The 19,952-nt window shown below is 42.3% G+C and overlaps 1 protein-coding gene across 1 annotated transcript; it reads left to right on the top strand.

Moving 5' to 3' along the window:
- Nucleotides 1-576: 576 nt before the first annotated feature.
- On the top strand, nucleotides 577-13,757 carry LOC113020216 (polycomb protein suz12-B-like). Its single transcript, XM_026163987.2, has 16 exons — nucleotides 577-1,307; nucleotides 2,090-2,136; nucleotides 2,237-2,301; nucleotides 6,973-7,041; nucleotides 7,363-7,412; nucleotides 7,502-7,587; nucleotides 7,678-7,924; nucleotides 8,738-8,840; nucleotides 8,966-9,071; nucleotides 9,158-9,332; nucleotides 9,540-9,628; nucleotides 10,795-10,938; nucleotides 11,473-11,630; nucleotides 11,723-11,921; nucleotides 12,997-13,076; nucleotides 13,181-13,757. The coding sequence occupies exons 1-16, from the start codon at nucleotides 1,145-1,147 to the stop codon at nucleotides 13,602-13,604; spliced, it is 2,205 nt and encodes a 734-aa protein (XP_026019772.1). The 5' UTR covers nucleotides 577-1,144; the 3' UTR covers nucleotides 13,605-13,757.
- The last annotated feature ends 6,195 nt before the right edge of the window (nucleotides 13,758-19,952 follow it).

Genomic DNA, 19,952 nt, shown 5'->3' with positions numbered 1-19,952 from the left:
TTTAAAACAAAAACGTAAATCTCTTAAAAATAACAATGATACCATTTATATGTAAAAACATGAATAGTATTTTAATCTATTTTGTCTGTAGTCAAATGTGATGATTTATTGGCTATAGATTCCCCAAATTAGATAAATAATATTATTGTTATTATTTATTTATTTATTTATTTTCACAGTTAGTGACTTGCGTGAATAATGTATGCATATTCAGACCTTCTGGCTCGCTACCCAACGCAACGGGCGGCAAAACGTGCCTTCTTCAGAGTCTCGCTGACGAGCGCGATGATTGGACAGAGGTATTTAGAAGGTGGACACGAAGACGCAACGTATATCTGTGAAGTCGCTGAATTGAGGCCACATAAAGGAAGTTTGCCTTCCTAATAAAAGCTGAACAATTGCGTGAGGGTTTTTTTTTTTTTTTAAATCTACTTTGTATTGTAAGATTTTCTATTTAATTTTTTTCTGATTGCAATTTATGCACAATTACCGCGTATAAACGGGTAAAATATGCATTTGCCAATGTCATAAATAAATTAAAACTTTATTTAGGAAATTCCAACCGGATGTATGAGTGCTTTGTTGCTGTGTTCCGGGGTCTATATCCCAACTTGGAAACAGGCGCTCGGCGAGAGCTACTGTGAATTTGATGTTGTTGTGGCACCAAAGCCTCAGAAAGACTATCGTTTATGTGATTTATGAGATGTCGCGTGATAGAAACGCGCGTGGTCGTCGTCGGTAAAGTCAGAGCGCTGGACAATGCTAACCGGTTAGCGCAAGGTGGTTGCTAGCTGGCTAAGGAAGTTAGCCAGTTAGCTAGCAATCCGCCTGCCGGAGGCTGTTCTCTTGTTTCGCGCATTTCAAGTCTGTTAACCGCCCTCACCAACTGCTTAACCTGTTCCTCGTCGAGAGCGTTAAGTCGGAGTTTCGCCAATGACGGATATAAAAGAGGAGAAACTTTACAAATCGTTGTGTAAAATGGGGAGTAGGCGGTGTTTCTCCTGAGCGGCTGATTTTCTGCCACTGCTGCTCTTTTGTTTTCACAAAGGAAGAGGAGCCGCATTTCTTTATCATTTTACACCACCTCGCATTTGGTGGTGGGAGAGTTTCTTTGATCTTTCTCTTATTTTTTTTCACTGTTGTAATGGCTCCTCACAAGCAGAGCCATCCGGTGGGCTTGGGCTCTGGAGGTAAACCCAATGGGTTGTACCACCACCAGCCGTCCTCCGCCTCGATGGCTGCAGCCAAGAAGCCCAACATGCAACTTATTCAAGCCGACCACGAGTTGTTCCTGCAGGCCTTCGAGAGTAAGTTACTGCTGTCATCGGGTTGCATGTATAAAGTGTTAATTTAAGCTTATAGGAAGCTTTCCTGCGGCCATGTGCATGCAGCGGTAGCAGGAGGAAGAGAGCTGACTTAATGCCGTACTTTTATTATTATCTACAAACCGGTACTGTACACAGTAATTCTAAGAGTAAATGTGTCCATTTACTCTTAACTGCATGTCCTGGAGGGTCATCACACTCAATGTTACATCCTGAAACTTGTGTCAGAGAGACCCAGACAAACCTAGTAATTAATATAGTCTCTGCTGTTGCTTTTTAACTTTCTCTTTCTGCAGGATTGTTGTTAACTTATTTATAATTCATAGTTCTAAGTTTTCATAATTCAGTAAATGTCAAAAACTGTGCTTCCAGATGTCTTTTTCTTTTTTTTAAACTTTGAACAGTCAGAGTAGCTGTGAAATGGAGAAAAATTCCTATTCTTGAAGGTTCAAGTGGCAAATGTGTGGTACTTTACTTGAAACGAAACTACGTGACGATGCACTGATACTGATATTTAAAATGGATCCATAGCATGTGTTTTGAAAATGGTCATCTTTCCCCTTTTATGTCATAGCAAGTAAGAATGTTTTAAAGGTTTTTAGCTTCTAGTTACACCATATTTGGATATTCAGTCAACTCTGAACTGATGTGGCAGGGTAGATAAACTGAGGTAGTCGGAAAAAAAATATCACTGGGTATGTTGGTGCAGTTCTAGTGAATAATACATGAATTAATGTTCTGACATTTGGACTGTTTATTTGCAGAACCAACCCAAATCTACAGGTTTCTCCGCACAAGAAACTTGATAGCTGTAAGTTTTTAACTTCGTTAAACTTAACAGTTCAGATAGTCTCTACGTTTCATAAATTACTGATGTGTATTTAAAAAAACATTGTTTTTCTGCATTTCAGCCCATCTTTTTGCACAGGACACTCACTTACATGTCCCACAGAAACTCAAGGAATAACATCAAAAGGTAAAAACTCAGACTGTTAACAAGCTTTTTTGTTTTGTTTTGTTTTTTTTGTTTTTTTTTTTTTACAATTTTAGCTATAATTTTTCTTTTCCTTTAATGCACCTCAATGTGATTCATGTGTAGATCTCGTGTTTTTTCAGCAAAAATTGTACTTGTCACTTTCTCGGGTTTTAAAGTTTATTGAAAAAGTTTGACTCTTAGAAAGAAGGTCAGTTGTTATCATGAGTGAGAGCTAACTGACACGTGGAGGCTGCCTCGATCAGTTAAAGCTGAGATAGAAGGTTTTTTCAGTTGAGCTGCTTTGCATACAGACTCTGCAGGGGAAGGAAAAAAAAGATCACGCTGATACACATGAGGCTGTCTGTGGTTCAGACGACACACCGAAGGATTGTATTGGATTACAAAGGGCATGTCACAACTTCTGTTATGTTGCAGGACATGCATTTTATTTTGCAGACCTCAATAAGTGTTTAAAATGGTGCAAGTGATAGCTGCAGCTGAGCTGCCTCCAAACGTCTCTCTGGTTTAGTTTGTGGTACTTTATTTAGCTTTTTGTTAGAGGGCAGATTAATCATGGATTTAGTGTTAAAGAAAGGAGCATAGAGAGGAAGTTATTCAGCATTTAACTGAGACACGTGACAGGTAATGTTGTATAAAGCACTGAGTGCTCAGGTAGAGTAGAAAAGTCATATGTGAGAACCAGTCCATTTACTATAATCTAACTTTAAAAGTTATATCAAGTTAAGTTATGATTAAGCTGTTATTGTTGAATGTTTTGGGGTTTTTTGTTTAATGTGTTTGAGGTTTTTAACCCAATTTAATTGTTAAAAAGATGCTGTCACTTGTTATTTGTGTTTTAAGCTCTACTATGAGGTTAAACAGATTGTTTTCTGCTGGTTTTTGGATTTTTGCTTCTTCTCTCTTTGCATGACAGTAGTTTTCTCTTGTTGCTGTGGACTTGTTGGCTGTTAGTGTGTGTGTGTGTGTGTGTGTGTGTGTGTGTGTGTGTGTGTGTGTGTGTGTGTGTGTGTGTTCTTGATTTGAATTGGAGGTTTTGAACCAGGTGTCTGCTGCTGCTCAGCTCAGTTTCACTTTGCGCTGCAGTGGTGCATGCTTCAGTCACATGAAACGCAACTTGTGATTTGAGATGAAGAGACTCAGGGCCACACCACAGTTATTGACTGTTTTATTTAAAGCATTAATAACCAGAAGATAAGGAAGCAGGAAACCAGCAGGGTTGTTAAATGGTTGGATTATCAGAAACTGAAGTTCATGTAACTCCTTCTACACAGAGGTGATCTTTGGGTCTGCGCCCAGCTGAGTTTGCTGCAGAGAGAGAGACTGCAATAAAATGTTTGAGCAGGACACGGTTTCTCTTGTATGGCTTCTTGGAAAAGAAGGGGGTACACAGCCTGCCTTAAATGTACAGGGTCTCAGGTAATTTGGCTCATTTTGTGTGTTTAACCCTAAAGATACCAACCAGGCTGTTGTAGCTACTAAAACATGGGGTATAGTATCTACTGGAATTTTTAAGATGAGCATTAATGGAGCCCTTCTGTCATTTTCTCTGGTCATTAATGATGATTTAAATCATTATCGTAATAAGGATGTACAAAATTATACACGTTCCTGTTTAGGTTATAGTTATATTATTGTTACATATTTCCATGATTATAGAGAAAAATAAGATTCGAAGACTTACTACCGAACTAATCACATCTCTACAAAAAGTCAGTATTTATAGTTTAGACCCTTCTTCTTCATGACTTCTAAAATCGTTGGTAGCATGCTCAAGATCAGCTTCTGGGGCAAGTCTTATTATTGGTGATCCGTTCCTTCCTCCAGAGCTCCAAGTTGATCACAGGTTTGTAACTGATTATTGCTAAAAACTCAAACAATCACCAGCTTCTTCCAGCGATCCAGGAGGAGTTTGGTAAGAAGCTACACATCAAATTAACATTTCAACAGATCTTAATCCAATCGAAAATCTATGGGCAGACTTTAAAAGTGATTGGACAAGCAGGAGGCCACAGTCTGATAAACTTGGAGCTCTGATAAGGAACAAATGGATCAACATCAATCAGGAAAGGAAAGCCCAAAGTTTCAATGTTTATGTCCTGTATACAGTTAAGATGCCAAATAATGGAAGAATTACCAACAAGTTGAAAGCCTATAAAGTTTCAGAAAACATTTAGTGCATCAGTCACTGAAAAGTTCTAAAGTAAATTTAAAAATCCATAGCAAGCCATATAAATGACTGAGCTCGTAAATGAAGTTGAAATTTCCTGTAAGCAGGAGCATTTCCATTAAAATAATAGCTTGAATGTTACAGTCCTGTAGCAGCAGTGTGGTGCTGGATGCTTGGCGGCGTATAGATGTTAATGGTTTTTGTAGTTCCCTCTGCAGCGGTCATTAAAATGAGACTGCTTGGGCCTGAAGACAGCCTACAGATGTGAAGGTTACCTCACAGCTGTTCTCAGTTACTTTGGCTCATTAGAGTACAGCTCAGGTTAAAGCTGGACAGGACTTTATTTATGTTAGCTCTCCAGAGTACATGCACTACAAAACTCAAACGGTGTGCAGCCATTATGAGCTGGGGGGACGTGCTTCTCTATTTAATTTTATTTAAGAACACATCAGGACTTGCCAGCGATGCTGACTTAAACTGGCAGTTGAATAAAATACTTTCAAGCAGACACACAAACCAAAACGTCAGAAACGTCGTCATCCTTCTGCTGATATTAATTCAATACCTAATACCTCTTATTGTGCGTTCACACCATTTAAGAGTTTTGTCAGCCACGTCGTTTAAAGTGCCTTTTCCCTCACTTCACTCGAGTCTAAAAGCTCAAAGACGAAAAGTTTATTTCAGCTTTTAAACCTCCTCCTCCTCCTCCTCCTCCTCCTCCTCCTCCTCCTCCTCCTTCTTCTTCTTCTTTCTCCTCTTCCTCCTCCTTTTTAAAGGGCACCTACTCTGCTAATTTGTTTTCATTCTTGGACTGTTAAAACAGCTTTGCATGATTCACAGTTCAAAATAATCCTCCTTTATCTTACACTGAGCCTGGTGCAGTCTTCAGTGAATCCTCTGTCTGATAAAAAGCTTGCTTCCCACTTCCAACAGTTTTTTTTTTTTTTAAATATATAAATATTATAAGATATTATCAACAAAACAGTTCAGTTTTAAATGAAGCATATTTCCGTTTGACAGTTGTTATTTACCAAAGGAAATGCAATTATTCAACTAAGTTTCACCTCTTATTTTTTCCTCTGGCTGTCCGTGACCCGTCAGTGTGGGCTGCAGCACCGTTTTAGAACAACTCCTTTTTGTTTATGTCACAAAACGCTGGTTCGTATAAACAGAAAATTAACGGCAGAAACCTCAACAATCAGATGATCTCCTGTGAGCAAGACTTGGAGAAGGTGGTGAGAAAGAACTCCATTTTGACAAGAACGAGACTCTGCCTCGCGTCCTACTTTTAGAAACTCCAGGAAACGCGTATAAGCCTGCACAGAGGTAAGTGCTGGTACTGTGTGGTCTTTGAGACAGGGCTGGGCGATGTGAGGAAAACATAAAATCACAATGCTTTTTGGCTATATCGCGATACACGATTTATGTGTAACCAACCCTAACCCTGTTTAACTAAACTCAAAAAACAAAAGTTACTTTCAAACATATATTTTACTACATGAATAGAAACGCCTTATTTTAACCATTATCTTTAACCATCAGTTGCCCACAGAGGTTTTCTCTAATGACGACACTGTCACAGTGAACCTCGTTCTGTGGTCAACACCAGACCTTTAACAAACAGAAGATCAAAGCAACAAAAGTACATCAAGCAAGATTTGATGAGAGAAAATAAAACGACTGAATTTAAAAAGGTGCTTTTTTGTGCTTATAACATGTACAAATTGTAAAATTAAAAAATATGATCACCTCAAATTACAAAAACAAAAGTCTAGACAGTGACTATAAAAACGACTGACCTAGAACAGTCACCGGTATCACAGCTCATTTATTTAACATTGACGTTGACAGGCAGCGGTTAAAACGGCCTTACCTTTGCATTGGATGACTTTTCAGCTGGTGGGATATTTTGTGGTACTTCTACTTTTTGCAGCATGTTTTGCAAATTACCGGATTTTGTTCGGCGTCATCCTCGTGGAATCCAAATGACAGCGAGTTTCATTCCCTCTCGTCTGAATCTGGTAGTATATAAGCGCCTGCTCAGCGCAGTGTGCTGGACAGAAAGTCACAGTGAATTACATACAGACAGCTTAATATTGTTTGGCAATTTATACTTGATGGTTACAATAAAGCCATTTTAACCATCGTACGCAGAAAAACACAGTGAATTCGATATATCGCCCACCCCTACTTTGAGATGTGATCATTCAGGACTCTGAGTGTGAGGAGGAAGATTTTAAATGACAGAAGCTAATATTGAGAGGTGTCGTTAGCCCTTATAAGAAAAACGAGTCATTCAATCTGCCTGCAGCTGTATAACCCCGGGTGTAGTGTGCCGTAATCCAGATTACGTCCTTGTCCCGAGGACAAGAACCTGATCTTCCTCCAGAAACAAGACGTTTGCCACTGAGTTTCTGCATGTTTGGACTTTCAGTGGGCTGGTTGTACGATTGCTAACTGCTGCCGTTTGTCTCCATGTGCAGGAAAAATTACAAGGTTGACAATCTTCTGTTCAAAGTGGAGAAGATGAGAGGGGAACAGGAGACTCACAGGTAAGCGCTCAGTCCTGCAGGACTCTCTGCTTTCCATTCCAAGCTTCTAGAAAACATTTAGCTCGTTTTTGTTTATCAGGTGACAAAATATCAATAAAAAGTTCACCAGCTACATGTGGAGCGATCCCGCTGAGGTACATCCACACCTAAAAGTCCATTTTTAGCAGGAAAACAGTGCTGTAGCAAAAAGAGATTCTCAAGTTTCACATTTTTGTTTATTTGATGCTGCTTTCTCTGGCACCAGAACGCCTCCTTTTATAGCTGCAAACTTCACAATGTTTGGTTTTAAAAATATCTCAGAACTTTTCCCCTCTTCTACAGCTTGGCCTCCAATCTTCAGCTCACCTTTACTGGCTTCTTCCATAAAGCTGGTACGTTTTTCCATATCGGCACTTTGTTTTATCGTTTCCACTGATCCCACTGTGACTAACAGGAAATCTTTTGTGTTGTTTGTTTACAGGAAAACTCTCTCAGGACAGCGAGAACGAGCAGAACTCGGTGTCTCTGGAGGTGCTCCTGGTCAAAGTCTGCCACAAGAAGAGGAAGGTGTGTGTCATGAATTTCCTCTGCTGGTTTTCTACAGCTTGCACGTCTAAATGAAACACACGAAGTTTCCTTTTCTTGCTTCCTGTGTAGGACGTGAGCTGTCCGGTGAAGCAGGTCCCCACGGGAAAGAAGCAAGTCCCTCTGAACCCAGACACGAGCGCCGGGGTCCAGGCCAAGCTGAGCTCCTACCCCTCCCTGCTGGTTCCCAGCAGCGAGTTTGAACCCAGCAACTCTCACATGGTCAAATCTTATTCGCTGCTCTTCAGAGTGTCACGACCCGGGCATCCACGAACACAGATCAACGGGCTTGCTAATGGCGAGATTCACCACAGCAGAGGTGGGCAGAGTGGGTTATTGGGTGGGTCTCATCTCTGCAGCTTTGCAAAAGCTTGACAGAGCAAGACAAACCAAGGACAAGAAAATGGGATTGTAGCAAAAAGCCAACTTGCTTTGTTTGTCATCCGATCATCCCCTGCAATGAAAAAGAAAACATGAACTAAACTATTGGAGAAAATCCTGATTTAGGCCGTAAACTGGGATAGTGAAAGGAAGCAGGATTTGACTTTGGTTTCAAACACCAATGAAGTTAAAGCACCCCTCACGTGAGTCCATGACAGTTTTGCCAGTACTGGTGGGAAACTGTCACAGGAAGTTGTTAACCAGTTACTAGTGTCAGTAGGGCTTAAATCATCAGGGGACAGGAAATGTGTCATATGTTTTGGTAACACACATTGAGACAACTTTGGTTGGATCCAATCAGAATAGCAGCGAGTAGAATTACGAGTTTAAACCAACTTCTTAGATGCCAAAGAGTCCTCCCTTTGCTTAACGACTTCAGATTTCTTATTGGTCTGCAGTGGAAATTATCAGATGTTGGGAGGTGAGACTGTTGTACGGCGAGTCTTGATGTAGTTCAGTGATGTTTCGAGTTCGTTTATAGCGGGTCCTTCAGACTTGATTCACTCAAAGTTTTTAGTTGACCCAGTTTAACTTGCAGAAGATTATTATGGCTGCTCTATCTATATCTATATTTCTTCAGCTGTTTGAACTTAAAAATTAAACACAGTCACCCTCGTAGCTCCACATCCGTGCAGAAAACGAGGGACGGTTTGGCGGAGCAGAGGTTCATGTCACCGTGTGTCTTTTTCAGACTTTTCAGAAGAAGCTGTGAACAGGAAAAGGAGGAGCTCTGCTCTCAGGGAGGAGGGAGAAACCACATTTGTAGCTCAGATGACAGTCTTTGATAAAAACAGGTGAAAGACACACACATACACTGACGCGCACACACAGTAGCACCTTTTGGCACAGGAAAGAAAAGGTGTCATTGCAGCGTTTGTGCAGCAGAAGTGAGAGGACGTTGTCGTGTACTTGCGTGCAGGCGTCTGCAGTTATTGGACGGCGAGTACGAGGTGTCCATGCAAGAGATGGAGGAGTGTCCCGTCGGTAAGAAGAGGGCGACCTGGGAGACCATCCTAGATGGAAAGGTGTGTGTTTGTGTGCGTGAACCAAGTAACCCTCAGTTCACACAGCTGATCTGTGTAGTGAAACCCCGTGTTTGCTGTTTTTGCAGCGTTTGCCTCCGTTTGAGAGTTTCTCTCAGGGTCCGACTCTGCAGTTCACACTGCGCTGGACCAGCGACTCCGCCGATCATTCCACCGCACCCGTGGCCAAACCGCTCGCCACCCGCAACTCCGAAACCAACCAGGACACCCGACCCAGCACCCTGAGAGCCACGCACGCACCAAGTGAGTGTAGCACAGATAATGTGTGCTGTGTTTCAGCACACGCGTCAAACTCGTGTTTCATGTTGATTATATCCAGGATGATCTAATATTTAGATAAAATTATGACGTGCTAGTAACCTGCATATGTTTGGCCCTTTTCCCAGTGTGGCCCTCAGTAAACTGACCTATAACATCAGCAGTGAAAGTGTTGCTGTTTTTCTTCTGCAGCTGTGAAAGAGTCGGTAAATACAGATGTTCAAACCAGAAGAGAACAAGTCTTATCTGAGCCTCGACAGAAACTACGAATCTTCTACCAGGTCAGTCCGTACCTGCTAACGCTGCCGTTTCTCCCACAGACTTCAGTCATTTCTGTGACCCTTAAATGTCATTGTGGATCTTTTTTTACACACATCTGTAATTTTTCTATGATGGATGGATACTTTGTTGATCCCACAAAGGATCCTTATGCCTGTTGTTACAGCAGGAGCAAGTGGTGAGGGCTTTATACTGTGACAGTGCAAAAACGTACACATGTGATAAGAAAACAAAGAAAATAAATAATAAAACTGATTTTAGGAAGAGTAAAAAGTAAGACTGAGAGTGCAAATCCCATTAATAGATAATATGTACACTGTACAAGAAGGAATAATACAGAAGTGTGTGTGAAATCTTACACCTGACAGGTGTGTTCACCTGTGACAGAGTTTTATAGAGAACAGTAGGAATGATTTCATGAGCGTTACTCGAGGCAACCCACAGCCTCATTCAAAGGCTTTGCACAGCTGCTGTCTGTGCTGATGGATGATGGACACCTGATGGACATCTGCTGTCTGTAGTTTCTCCACTGCTTCGGCTCTCCCCCCGTGAAGAATCCAGTGAAAGAGAGACTGTGTGTTACAGATGGTTAGAAAAGTTGGACACTCACAGATTCAAGCGTGAGTGAACTGTATGAACGGAGCTCACTTCAATTTACAAAACAAATTTTCAGCCTGGCCTCGGAGGAAAACATGAAGTTATCACGAAAAGGCAAATTGTCCATGTTCGTTGACACAAAACGCAATTTTTATTTTGGCCAGCACGACTTTCTAATGCGCGTCAACGGGAAGTATATTTTCTGTCTGGGGCACATGTATATCCTACCAGTTAATGTCAGTCTACACCTGAGCACAGATGGGGTAAAAGATGTGGTATTTTTGTGTTGTTGCATTAGCATTAGAATTGGTAATCCCTTTTCTTGGGCGTCGGGAATCCCTGTGGTGAGTTTAGGTGAGATAAAATGACCCAAAAACCACCGATGAGGTGTGACAGCGAAACAAAGGAGTGCCGAGATCAAAGTGTGAGACACGGTGGGATTTATGAAGGCCGCTGCATGTCGATTCAGACCTCCGGAGAAGTGGCAACGGGATGTGAATTCCTCGTCAAAGATCAGCGAGTCTGTCGCTTCTCAGCAGCTGAGATCACACTCTGTTTCTTTCTTTCCTAGTTTCAATACAACAACAACACACGGCAGCAGACCGAGGCCAGGGATGACCTCCACTGTCCGTGGTGCACACTGAACTGCAGGAAGCTGTACAGTCTCGTCAAACACCTCAAACTGTCCCACTCCCGCTTCATCTTCAACTACGTGGTGAGAGATGTACACCAGCTGTTGCTCTCATGTTTTGCACTGCCAGTTTGACCAAAGCTTTCCTACCAACCAAATTCCTGTTCTGTCAGACATGTTTCTTAGGTAAAAATGTCTTCGTGCAGATGTTGCCCAACATCAGCTTACCTGCTAACTTGGGTAGATTACTTGATATCTAGTGCAGTAGCCACATCTGCGTCAGTCAGAGCTAATGTTGGCTCTAGGAAAGGAAGAGAAGCACAGATATCCCCAGGAGCATAAATCCTTTGGATTCAAACAGTCGACACGCTGTTGGAGTCAACACGAGCATCGAGGAGCGTTTCATTTTTAAGTTCTATTACAACCTGATGAGCGTGCTCCACAAGGCTTAGAATCAAAGCTAAGAACAAATAAAATCAAAGATACCAGTACTTTAAAAACATCGTACAATGTAAAACTTGGGGGTATCATCAGTATTTCTTATTTAAATTCAGCACTGAGATCTTTTAACATATTGTCGAGCGTGTCCTTTAAATATGCATCTCTGATCTTTGGCAGCCCCATCCCAAAGGAGCAAAGATTGAGGTCTCTATCAACGAGTCTTACGATGGGTCGTATGCAGGAAATCCTCAGGACATCCACAGCCAGCCGGGCTTCGCCTTCAGCAGGAACGGCCCCGTGAAGAGAACCGCCGTCACCCACTTTCTGGTCTGCAGGTACCCCTCCAACTTCTCCTCTACCTTTATATTTATTTACATGCTGCCGAGGGCGACAGGAACTCCTGATCATCCTCTTCCTGTCCTCTCAGACCCAAGAGGACAAAGCCGAGCCTGTCTGAGTTTCTGGAGTCTGAGGATGGCGATCGGGAGGCGCAGAGGACGTACATCAGTGGACACAATCGCCTGTACTTCCACAGCGACAGCTGCCTGCCGCTGAGGCCCCAGGAGATGGAAGTGGACAGCGAGGACGAGAGGGACCCCGACTGGCTCAAAGAGAAGACTGTAAAGGTGAGCTTGAGCCAGACGAGCGAACACAGGAATGCTCCTGAGGAGGAAGAAGCCGGGTATAAAAACAGTAGAAAGCTTCATTGGATCGGTATTCGATATCAACACAGTTTGAACTGTAAAAAGTTTGATTGGTGTGTCCCGGCTCTCTCAGTCTGGGATAGGAAATTTAATAGTCATGAAAGGGAAAAATCCAGGATAACCCTGTTTCCATCTTCACCAAATTCAGAGAAACAAATGCGCTTCCAATAATCAAACAGCGATATTGAAACATTTGCTTTCTCCTGCTTCTAAAAGGAGAACATTTGGAGAGTAAAACATTTCGGGTTGTTGTTCAGACGAAACAGCCAGTTTTTGTTGAAGATGTCACCTTGATCTCGACTGTTTTCTCTGATCGTTAAAAACCTCTGAAGGATTCAGACGATTCAGCAGACGCTCGGGCTTCTCTCCTCCTGTGAACGGCTTCTGCTTCTCGTGACTGTGTTAACTATGCTAACTTTTCCAGATTGGTGTGAGGGTAACAGAAGTCAGCGTGGACGTTTCTGCCGCTGGCCTATTGATGTCAACATTAAAGCTCCCCATGACTTAACAACCTGTGACTTAAAGCAGGTTTTATAATGAACGATAAAAAAGATTTCAACACACACACACCGTTTACAAATGGTTGTTGTGTTCTTGCGTTTCTTTGGTTGTTTTGGGGAGGTTTTCTTTTTCAAGTTTTCTCTGTGATGTTGGACTCCAACCTGCATAAACGCTATAGACTGTATGTAAAAGATGGATGTAACCCCGTGGTTTGAAGAATGAAGCCAGTGCAGAGGTGTCTTAAATCTGCAGGGAGCGGCTCCTCTTAAATCTGATTTGTATAGAACTCTATGAGGAAAACGACCCTATTTTTAACTCGAGTTCTGACTTCAGTAAATGCTTTGCTGAAGAGTTTGTGGTCTCATTTAAAGTCTTTTTTTTTAAAATACCAGAGGATGCGACACTCGCCTAAATCATAAATTTGAGGCTTCAAAATCGACCTCCATCTTTTATATACAGCCCATGCTAAACGCTAACTAGTGTGCTCTGATTGCAGCAAATCGAGGACTTCATGGACGTGAACGAGGGGGAGAAGGAGATCATGAAGATGTGGAATCTGCACGTCATGAAGCGTGGGTATGTACTCGGCAAAGCTTTTATCAAACTGCAGAAGTTTTTTGGTTTATTTCAGGGTTTTTGTTTTTTAAACCTCACCTTATCCACTGGCGTCTTCCTCCCAGCTTCATCGCAGATAACCAGATGAAGGAAGCGTGTCTGCTGTTTGCTGAACACCACGCCGCCTTCATCGTCAAACGCAACCTGTGCCGCAATTTCCTGCTCCATCTGATCAGCATGCATGACTTCAACCTGATCAGCACGCTGACCATCAACCAGGCCATGGCCCGGCTCTGCCTCGTCCAGAGCCAGGCCACCCACAGAGACAAAGAGGAGGATGACGAAGAGGAGGAGGAGGACTGGGAGACGGCCGCGGAGTCCCAGCCGGAGCCGGATCCTGACCCTGATCCCGATCTGACGGAGTTTAAAACCTGCAGTACCGAGACCGCCAACAGCTCCCTGGAGACTGGAAACCAACTGGTGGAGGACGGCGGCGAGAAGCCGCACGCCAAGCAGAAATTGTCCGGCTTCGGCTCGGTTTTAAAGTGACTGCTCGGCTGGAGCGCCACAAAGATTCCCGGACAGAGCGGGAAGACTGAGGCCTGAATCAGCAAACAGGTGTTAGACACACACGGGTTACTGCAGGGATTCTCAAAGGCAGGTTACACCAGGATCAAAATGAACTTCACATCCTGGAAGTTACACATTCAAATCGAAGAGACGCTTTATGGTTTCACAGTTCATCAACGCTGAGATCTTTGAATTATTTTTTAATTATTTTCATGTTTTTCCCATGTTGTTTGTCCTGTTTCTGTAAATGTTTGAGTGTTTAACTCTGAGCTGCTCCAGTTTTATTTCCAGCCTGACACAGCTGTGGAGTGAGCACAAAGCAGGTTCGGTCTTAGGGCTGGAGGTGCAGAAGACGGTCGTACGCCTTCTGCAGATGACGAGTTGCCTTCAAAAGAGGCGTCAACATTTCATGCAGCAGCTGCGAATTCAAACAGGAGGAGATGGGCCGTCTGCTCGGGACTGTTTTCAGCAGCGGAGTGATCCGTATTTGGTGCTCTCTTTGGTGCTACTTTGCCTCTCGAGACTCTTCGTTGGTGCTCTGAGTCATTTTGTGTTCACTCCATCGTTCAAACCTCATGTCAGTCTTCCTCAGAGTGAAGCATCAATCAGTGACCTTCCGGGCACCCTCAGCTCCACCAAAGGTTTTCTTTTAGCAGGGAGTGTGTGCACATGCTCAGTAGTGTCACGGTTACGGCGTCTGATTGGGTGTCAAGAGTGTTGCTGCAAAAGGAAGTTTGACCAGTTATTATCAAGAAAGGTCAGGGTTGAACCGCTGATGGTCGGGAGGTGGCTGATCACAACTCGAGACGCCTGTTAGAGCCGTTGCTATCAGGTGATTTTACCTGGAGACGCCACAAAGTTCGTATTAACTGTTAATGAGACCGATGCTCAAAGCTAAGAGACTCTCTGCACTTGTGTTAGTCTTTTTTCTCTCCCCCATATGTATTGTTGTTGAGCCCCGCTCATGTGAAAATCATGTTCATAATAATTCTGCGAGTCAGAATATGAAGAAAATATATTTTTGCTCATACTGTGGAGCATTACCTTTCACTATCCGTGCAGCGAGCTCGAGGGATCTCGTAAGATCAAGGATGTTTTCCGTGTGATTCAGCTGCTTGTTAGCTCAAACACAACGAGACAAAAGTCTCCGAGCTTTCTTTGATCGGGTTAATCAGGAAGTTAATCCTCAGGTTGGGTTAATTTTTGGCATCCAGTGATCATGAAAACAAGATAATATTAAACAAATGGTTCGTTTTTGCTGCAATGCTCTGTGAAGACTTTTCCTTTGCAGGCGTTTTTCTCTCTTTTGCTGCTTTAGTTCAGCTCGAGCCGAGACAATGAAAACTGACTCCTAACAACAAGTTTTATCTGGAAGTAAAGGGTTTTCGCTGGATCGTTAAAGGTTCCAGCTTCGTCTGTGTCGGATCTGAGGGTTTATTGAACCTGTGACTCTGCTGTACTCGTGGGCACACCTCCCCTACAGTTATGTTTTTCTTTAAACTACTGGTGCTAAATGTTTTTACTCCTCAGTGCATCTCCTTTCTTACAACAGATCTCCACTGCCAGCTCTCCAACAACGAGAAGCATGTTTAGTTGTCTGTTTCGTTTTTTTAAAGCGACTCTCTTTTTCCTACAGTGCTGTTTTTACCGTGCTCTGAGCCCAGGACAACAAAAAACACTCGCTGTGCAGCAAAACTGGACAAAAAAGCTCCTCAGAGCTCAGAGAGGCTTGGAAAGGCCACGTTCCTACTGTTGTAATCTAAAAAAAATTGATAACTATAGGGTTAAACTGTTTATGCAGGTGCTGGTTCCAGTTTCTTTAAAATAAGAAATTGCTGCTTTATTTTGAAATTATTATAAACTGAATAGTTTAAGTTTTGGACTGATACAAGTTTGGCTGGTCTGTTTTGTGTTTGTTTGTTTGTTTGTTTGTTTGTTTGTTTGTTTTCTTTTATTTGATCAATGAAATTGTTTAAAAAAAGAAAAAAAAAAGAGAAAAGAAACAAGAAAAGCCACTTATAAAACGAATGGTTCTACAGGGTTGTGATGTCGCTTTATGGTGTGGCGTTAATGCAATATAAATAATGTTGCTCCAACCAAAAAAAAACATGTTTTGATTAGGGGGGGAAAAAAACACCTGGAAGTCTAAAGTTGGCTGGAGGAGGTGATGGTGGATGGATCAAATCCAGGCCTTTCACACAGGACGTTTGGGGTTTGAGTCCACCATGATGTGAAAAGTTAGTACCGATTTATCACTTTTAGACCAAGCGACACACTCGGAGACTGAAATAAGTATGAAAATGTGCAGTTCCTGTAGCGACCACCAGAGGCTCCTGCAGTGGCTCAGTCTATGTTAAAATGTCCAACTTTAATTTGTTTAAATAAACATGTTTTCAGCCAGATATAAAAAAATAAATACATTTCTGGATGGTTTCTTCCTTCAGAAAAACTGCACAGCTTAAAGTGGCCACTCTGACACGTGGGTCAAACCATCTACTTCATGTAGATGATGTCATCTCGCTTTCACATTTAGGCTAATGCTACGCAGCTTGGTTAGCACATTTCATATCCATAAAGTTGATACAGCACACAGACATGCATGTCTGTTAATTGGTACTAAGAAACTCTAAAACTGGATGCTTTTCCTTTTGGATTTTTGTTTATTAGAATTGGACAGGTCCATGTTGAGACAGGCAGCTGTAGATGTTAGCTCCTAGGGTGCACTGTATTCTTGCTAACCAAACTAGCTAGCATTAGCTGATAGCTTGGTACACCAGTTTTCATCCAGTCTTTTCACTTCTGGCTCCAAAAATCAACATTGTTGGAGGCCAAACTGTGAAGTCCAGAATCCAGCAGGTGAAGGCACAGTAACTTCGTCCATCTTTTAGCTTTCTTTACCCCCACGAATCTGCAAAATTGTGACATCACAACAGTGTGACTGGTCCTGGAGCAACATTAAAATGATGAGGGGACACCATGGCGGCACATGTAGTTACTGAACACGCCCACTACACCTGTTATATATAAATGTAAATATGACTGTAAAAAAAAAAGCTTTGTGATATGTATGTTTTTGAAACTCAAACACCATCAGTGACATTTTAGTAGGTGTTTTTTAGTTAAAGGACCAAATTGGGATTCATTTCCTGCAGATTTCTTTGCTCTTATGTGTCCTGCGTCATGTGACTCCTGGATCCCTGCTGCCGTCATTACTTTGACATTTAACCTGGAGAACACGCCGGGTAAAGATTAGACATGACAGACGAATCGCACCGGGAGCATTTCAGTCTCCACGGGCAATTTTATTTTGAAAATTAAAACCGTGCTCCTGTATAGACTGTATATGAATGTTGGATGCATCTATTGTGGACCCTCTGTGTAGGTTTTTCGCGAAACAACAGGAGTAGTAACTCCTGGAGTTCTTCCATTCTCCTGCAAGAGGGTCCCCAAAACACTCGAGGGCGCTGCCACAGATTTGTAAATGAAAATATTTCATCACCCCACCCACTAGTAACAGAGTCAGGCAGTCCAGGTGCTGATGTTTTACCCGTGCCATTTTAGCCTAAATGCAGTACGAGCCTCCAGATGTGGGCAGCTGTGAGGCCATGGGAGCATAACGTCAGACATGATCATTTGGATGTATTTAGAGCTTATCGATCTTTTTTGTGTTGTTTTAAAAAGCTTTTGCCTGCTGGTGACTGATCCAGCCTGCTGAAATCTGCAGATCTGAAACCTTGTCTTTGTTCACGAGACCCAGCAGCGTTTTGCACAATACGGGAGGAGCCGTGTCGGCCAAACGAGACTTTTCTTTAACAATAATGTAAAACTAGTTCGAGTCACAATGGTTTTCTATTAAAAAGGACAATTTTGTAATAATATTGGCATCATGCTCCATTTCTTTCACCAAAGTACACGTCACTCACAGCTCGGTCACACTAGGTTCAAAATAGGACCACAGTGACTAAGTGTCGTCGTTTCAGGATTGCACTGATTTCATTTGCTGTCTGAGACTGATTGCAAGTACTTGCTGCGACCAGCTGATCGCTCAGAGCTGCAACATCCCAAACCTCTGGGTGACTTTTGATCACAAAGAGATTGCACAGGTTGAGTGCACGTGGCTCTTCCCTCTCATGTTGCTGGATTGAGAGCTCTGACTTTAAAGCTGTTGTTTGGTTTTTTTGATAAAGGCTGTTGTGTCTGATCTGGTACTTTTCATTTATAGACAAATGTTGATTTATATTTTCTATAAATTATATTATGGCTGGAGCATTCCCCGCATGATTGTTCCAATATAATATTGTACAACTTTTTGCAAAGACAAAAAAATCAAAGCAATCTGCATGCTGGGTTTTCAAATCTTCCAAGTATGAACGTTAACTGCTCACACAACAGTTGGTAACTACTTTTACTACCCTCTCGTGTCTGCAGTGAGGAACTACAACACAAATGCAGGCAGCAGCATTTCTAAAATACAGCGACCTATAGAAGTGAAATAAGCTGATCTCGTTGCCATAGTGAAGACTTCAAACACTGATCAACACTAAAACGCACACTGATGATCTTGATCATTGATATCTGCCAACTATAATCCAGATGCTGTCCCACATGTGACCTTAGTGACTCCCCACATGAGGTGAAACATCTTCATGAACAGCTGTCATCCACTCAAGACGGTGAAGATGCACAGACGTCTTTATAGAGGTTTAACAAACTGATGTTGTGGTTCCTGTCGTGACCACTGGGGGCAGCACAGATTAGAATACATTTGCCCCTTAAACAGGCAAATTAAACTTGCATTGATGTCATTAATAAGCCAATACATCATATTTTTAAAACTGAGAATCACATGATGATCTTTATTGAACACAATGTGAAGAGACCAGCAGTGAACACACATGCAATACAAAGGTTTGACCAGCAGGTGTCACTGATGTGACTTTGACACAAACAGGTTTGTTTCCTCCACCTTCAGACGAAAAATAAAATAAAAGGGTTTTTTGAGGTTGCTGGTTTCCGGACTTTTGTACCATCAACTGGACCAAATCCAGAGTCCCACAGTTCTCTAAAAACACGAAACACTGTGCTCAGTTCTTCAGAAAAACAGGAGAACATCTGTGAGCAACAAGCTGTCCCGGCCTGTCTTTGTATCAGCTGATAACAGATTACGCCAGGCGGCTGAAATGTGTCCAGACGTGTAATAAAAGCAAGACAAGTGAGCAGTTGCAGCAGATAAATCCTATAACAGTGTGTGTGCAGAACACGTATGTAAAAACAAAAAGCTACGCAGGAAAACTCGCAATGTTAAGACATCTGAAGACATTTTTAAACCACATCAGGCCCTCTGCTCCACCAGAGTGCAAACATGAGCATGAAAAAAATTGGCAGGGCAGGAAAAACCATGGGGAAACTTCCTGTACATTACCACAGACTTTACTCCGTTTAGTTGACTGTTTTGTTAAAATGGCTGCCGGTTCGCTACTGAAAGAAATGATAACGGATCATTTGCCGTTTGACGCCCTCCTCCTGCTTTAAATACTGTCAGCAAGCTTAAAAGTAACCATGTAACTAAAAAAAATAAAAAAGCAAAAACAGAATGAAACGCTCAGAGCGCCACCTGTCAGCCAGAAATCAGTCATCAGCTGTGAAATTGGGACGCATGATTCAGATTTCATTTTAAAGCCTCAGCGTCACATTTTGGATTTCTACATGTTGATCCAGGTCACATAGGTGACCGAGGTTAGAGTCAAGATCAAATCAAAAGTCCCCATAGACTCCCATCTGTACAGCAGAAAGACGTGTTTACAGCCTGCTGTGTGTCAGTTTTTAAGCCTCAACAAAATCTAAATGAGTTCAAAAAAATGTTATGAAGGAAAAATTGTGCACTGAGACCAAAACAGCGTCTGTATCAGGCTGTAAACATGTTTATTTCCGCTTTAAAGTTGCACATTTTTAACATGGGAGTCTATGGGGACTTTTGGAGACAACTAGTGGACGTTGGAGGAACTGCAGCTCGTGGCACTTTTTTAGCCCTGATAATCATCACTTTCAGCCACTGTAGACGTCTGATTTCATGCAGGACTCTAACCGCAGGCTAACATGTAAAGGTCCTGAAATGGAGCGCTTCACCTCAGATATTTCTGTGCTGCAGCCCTGAAGGATCCGATTGGTCAGAGCATTCTGAACGAGCCATTTTTATATGATGCCGACATGTGTGTGGGTTGCTGTTCCCAAACGCCACGTGGAGGTTTATGGATAAAATCTGATTCCTCAGGACTTTTACTGGTTTTGGTTTTATCCTCCTCTATAACCCGTGAAGTCCAAGTAACC

Source organism: Astatotilapia calliptera, chromosome 4, assembly GCF_964374335.1.
Source record: "Astatotilapia calliptera chromosome 4, fAstCal68.1, whole genome shotgun sequence".
Classification (NCBI taxonomy): Eukaryota; Metazoa; Chordata; class Actinopteri; order Cichliformes; family Cichlidae; genus Astatotilapia; species Astatotilapia calliptera.
The sequence above is the reverse complement of the archived record's forward strand: the minus strand, read 5'-3'. Positions and strand labels throughout refer to the sequence as shown.

Coding starts and splice junctions, on each gene's coding strand:
- LOC113020216 (XM_026163987.2), top strand. CDS start 1,145: ATGGCTCCTCACAAGCAGAGCCATCCGGTGGGCTTGGGCTCTGGAGGT. Junction 1,308..2,089: donor GTTCCTGCAGGCCTTCGAGA/GTAAGTTACTGC, acceptor GTTTATTTGCAG/AACCAACCCAAATCTACAGG. Junction 7,588..7,677: donor TCTGCCACAAGAAGAGGAAG/GTGTGTGTCATG, acceptor CTTCCTGTGTAG/GACGTGAGCTGTCCGGTGAA.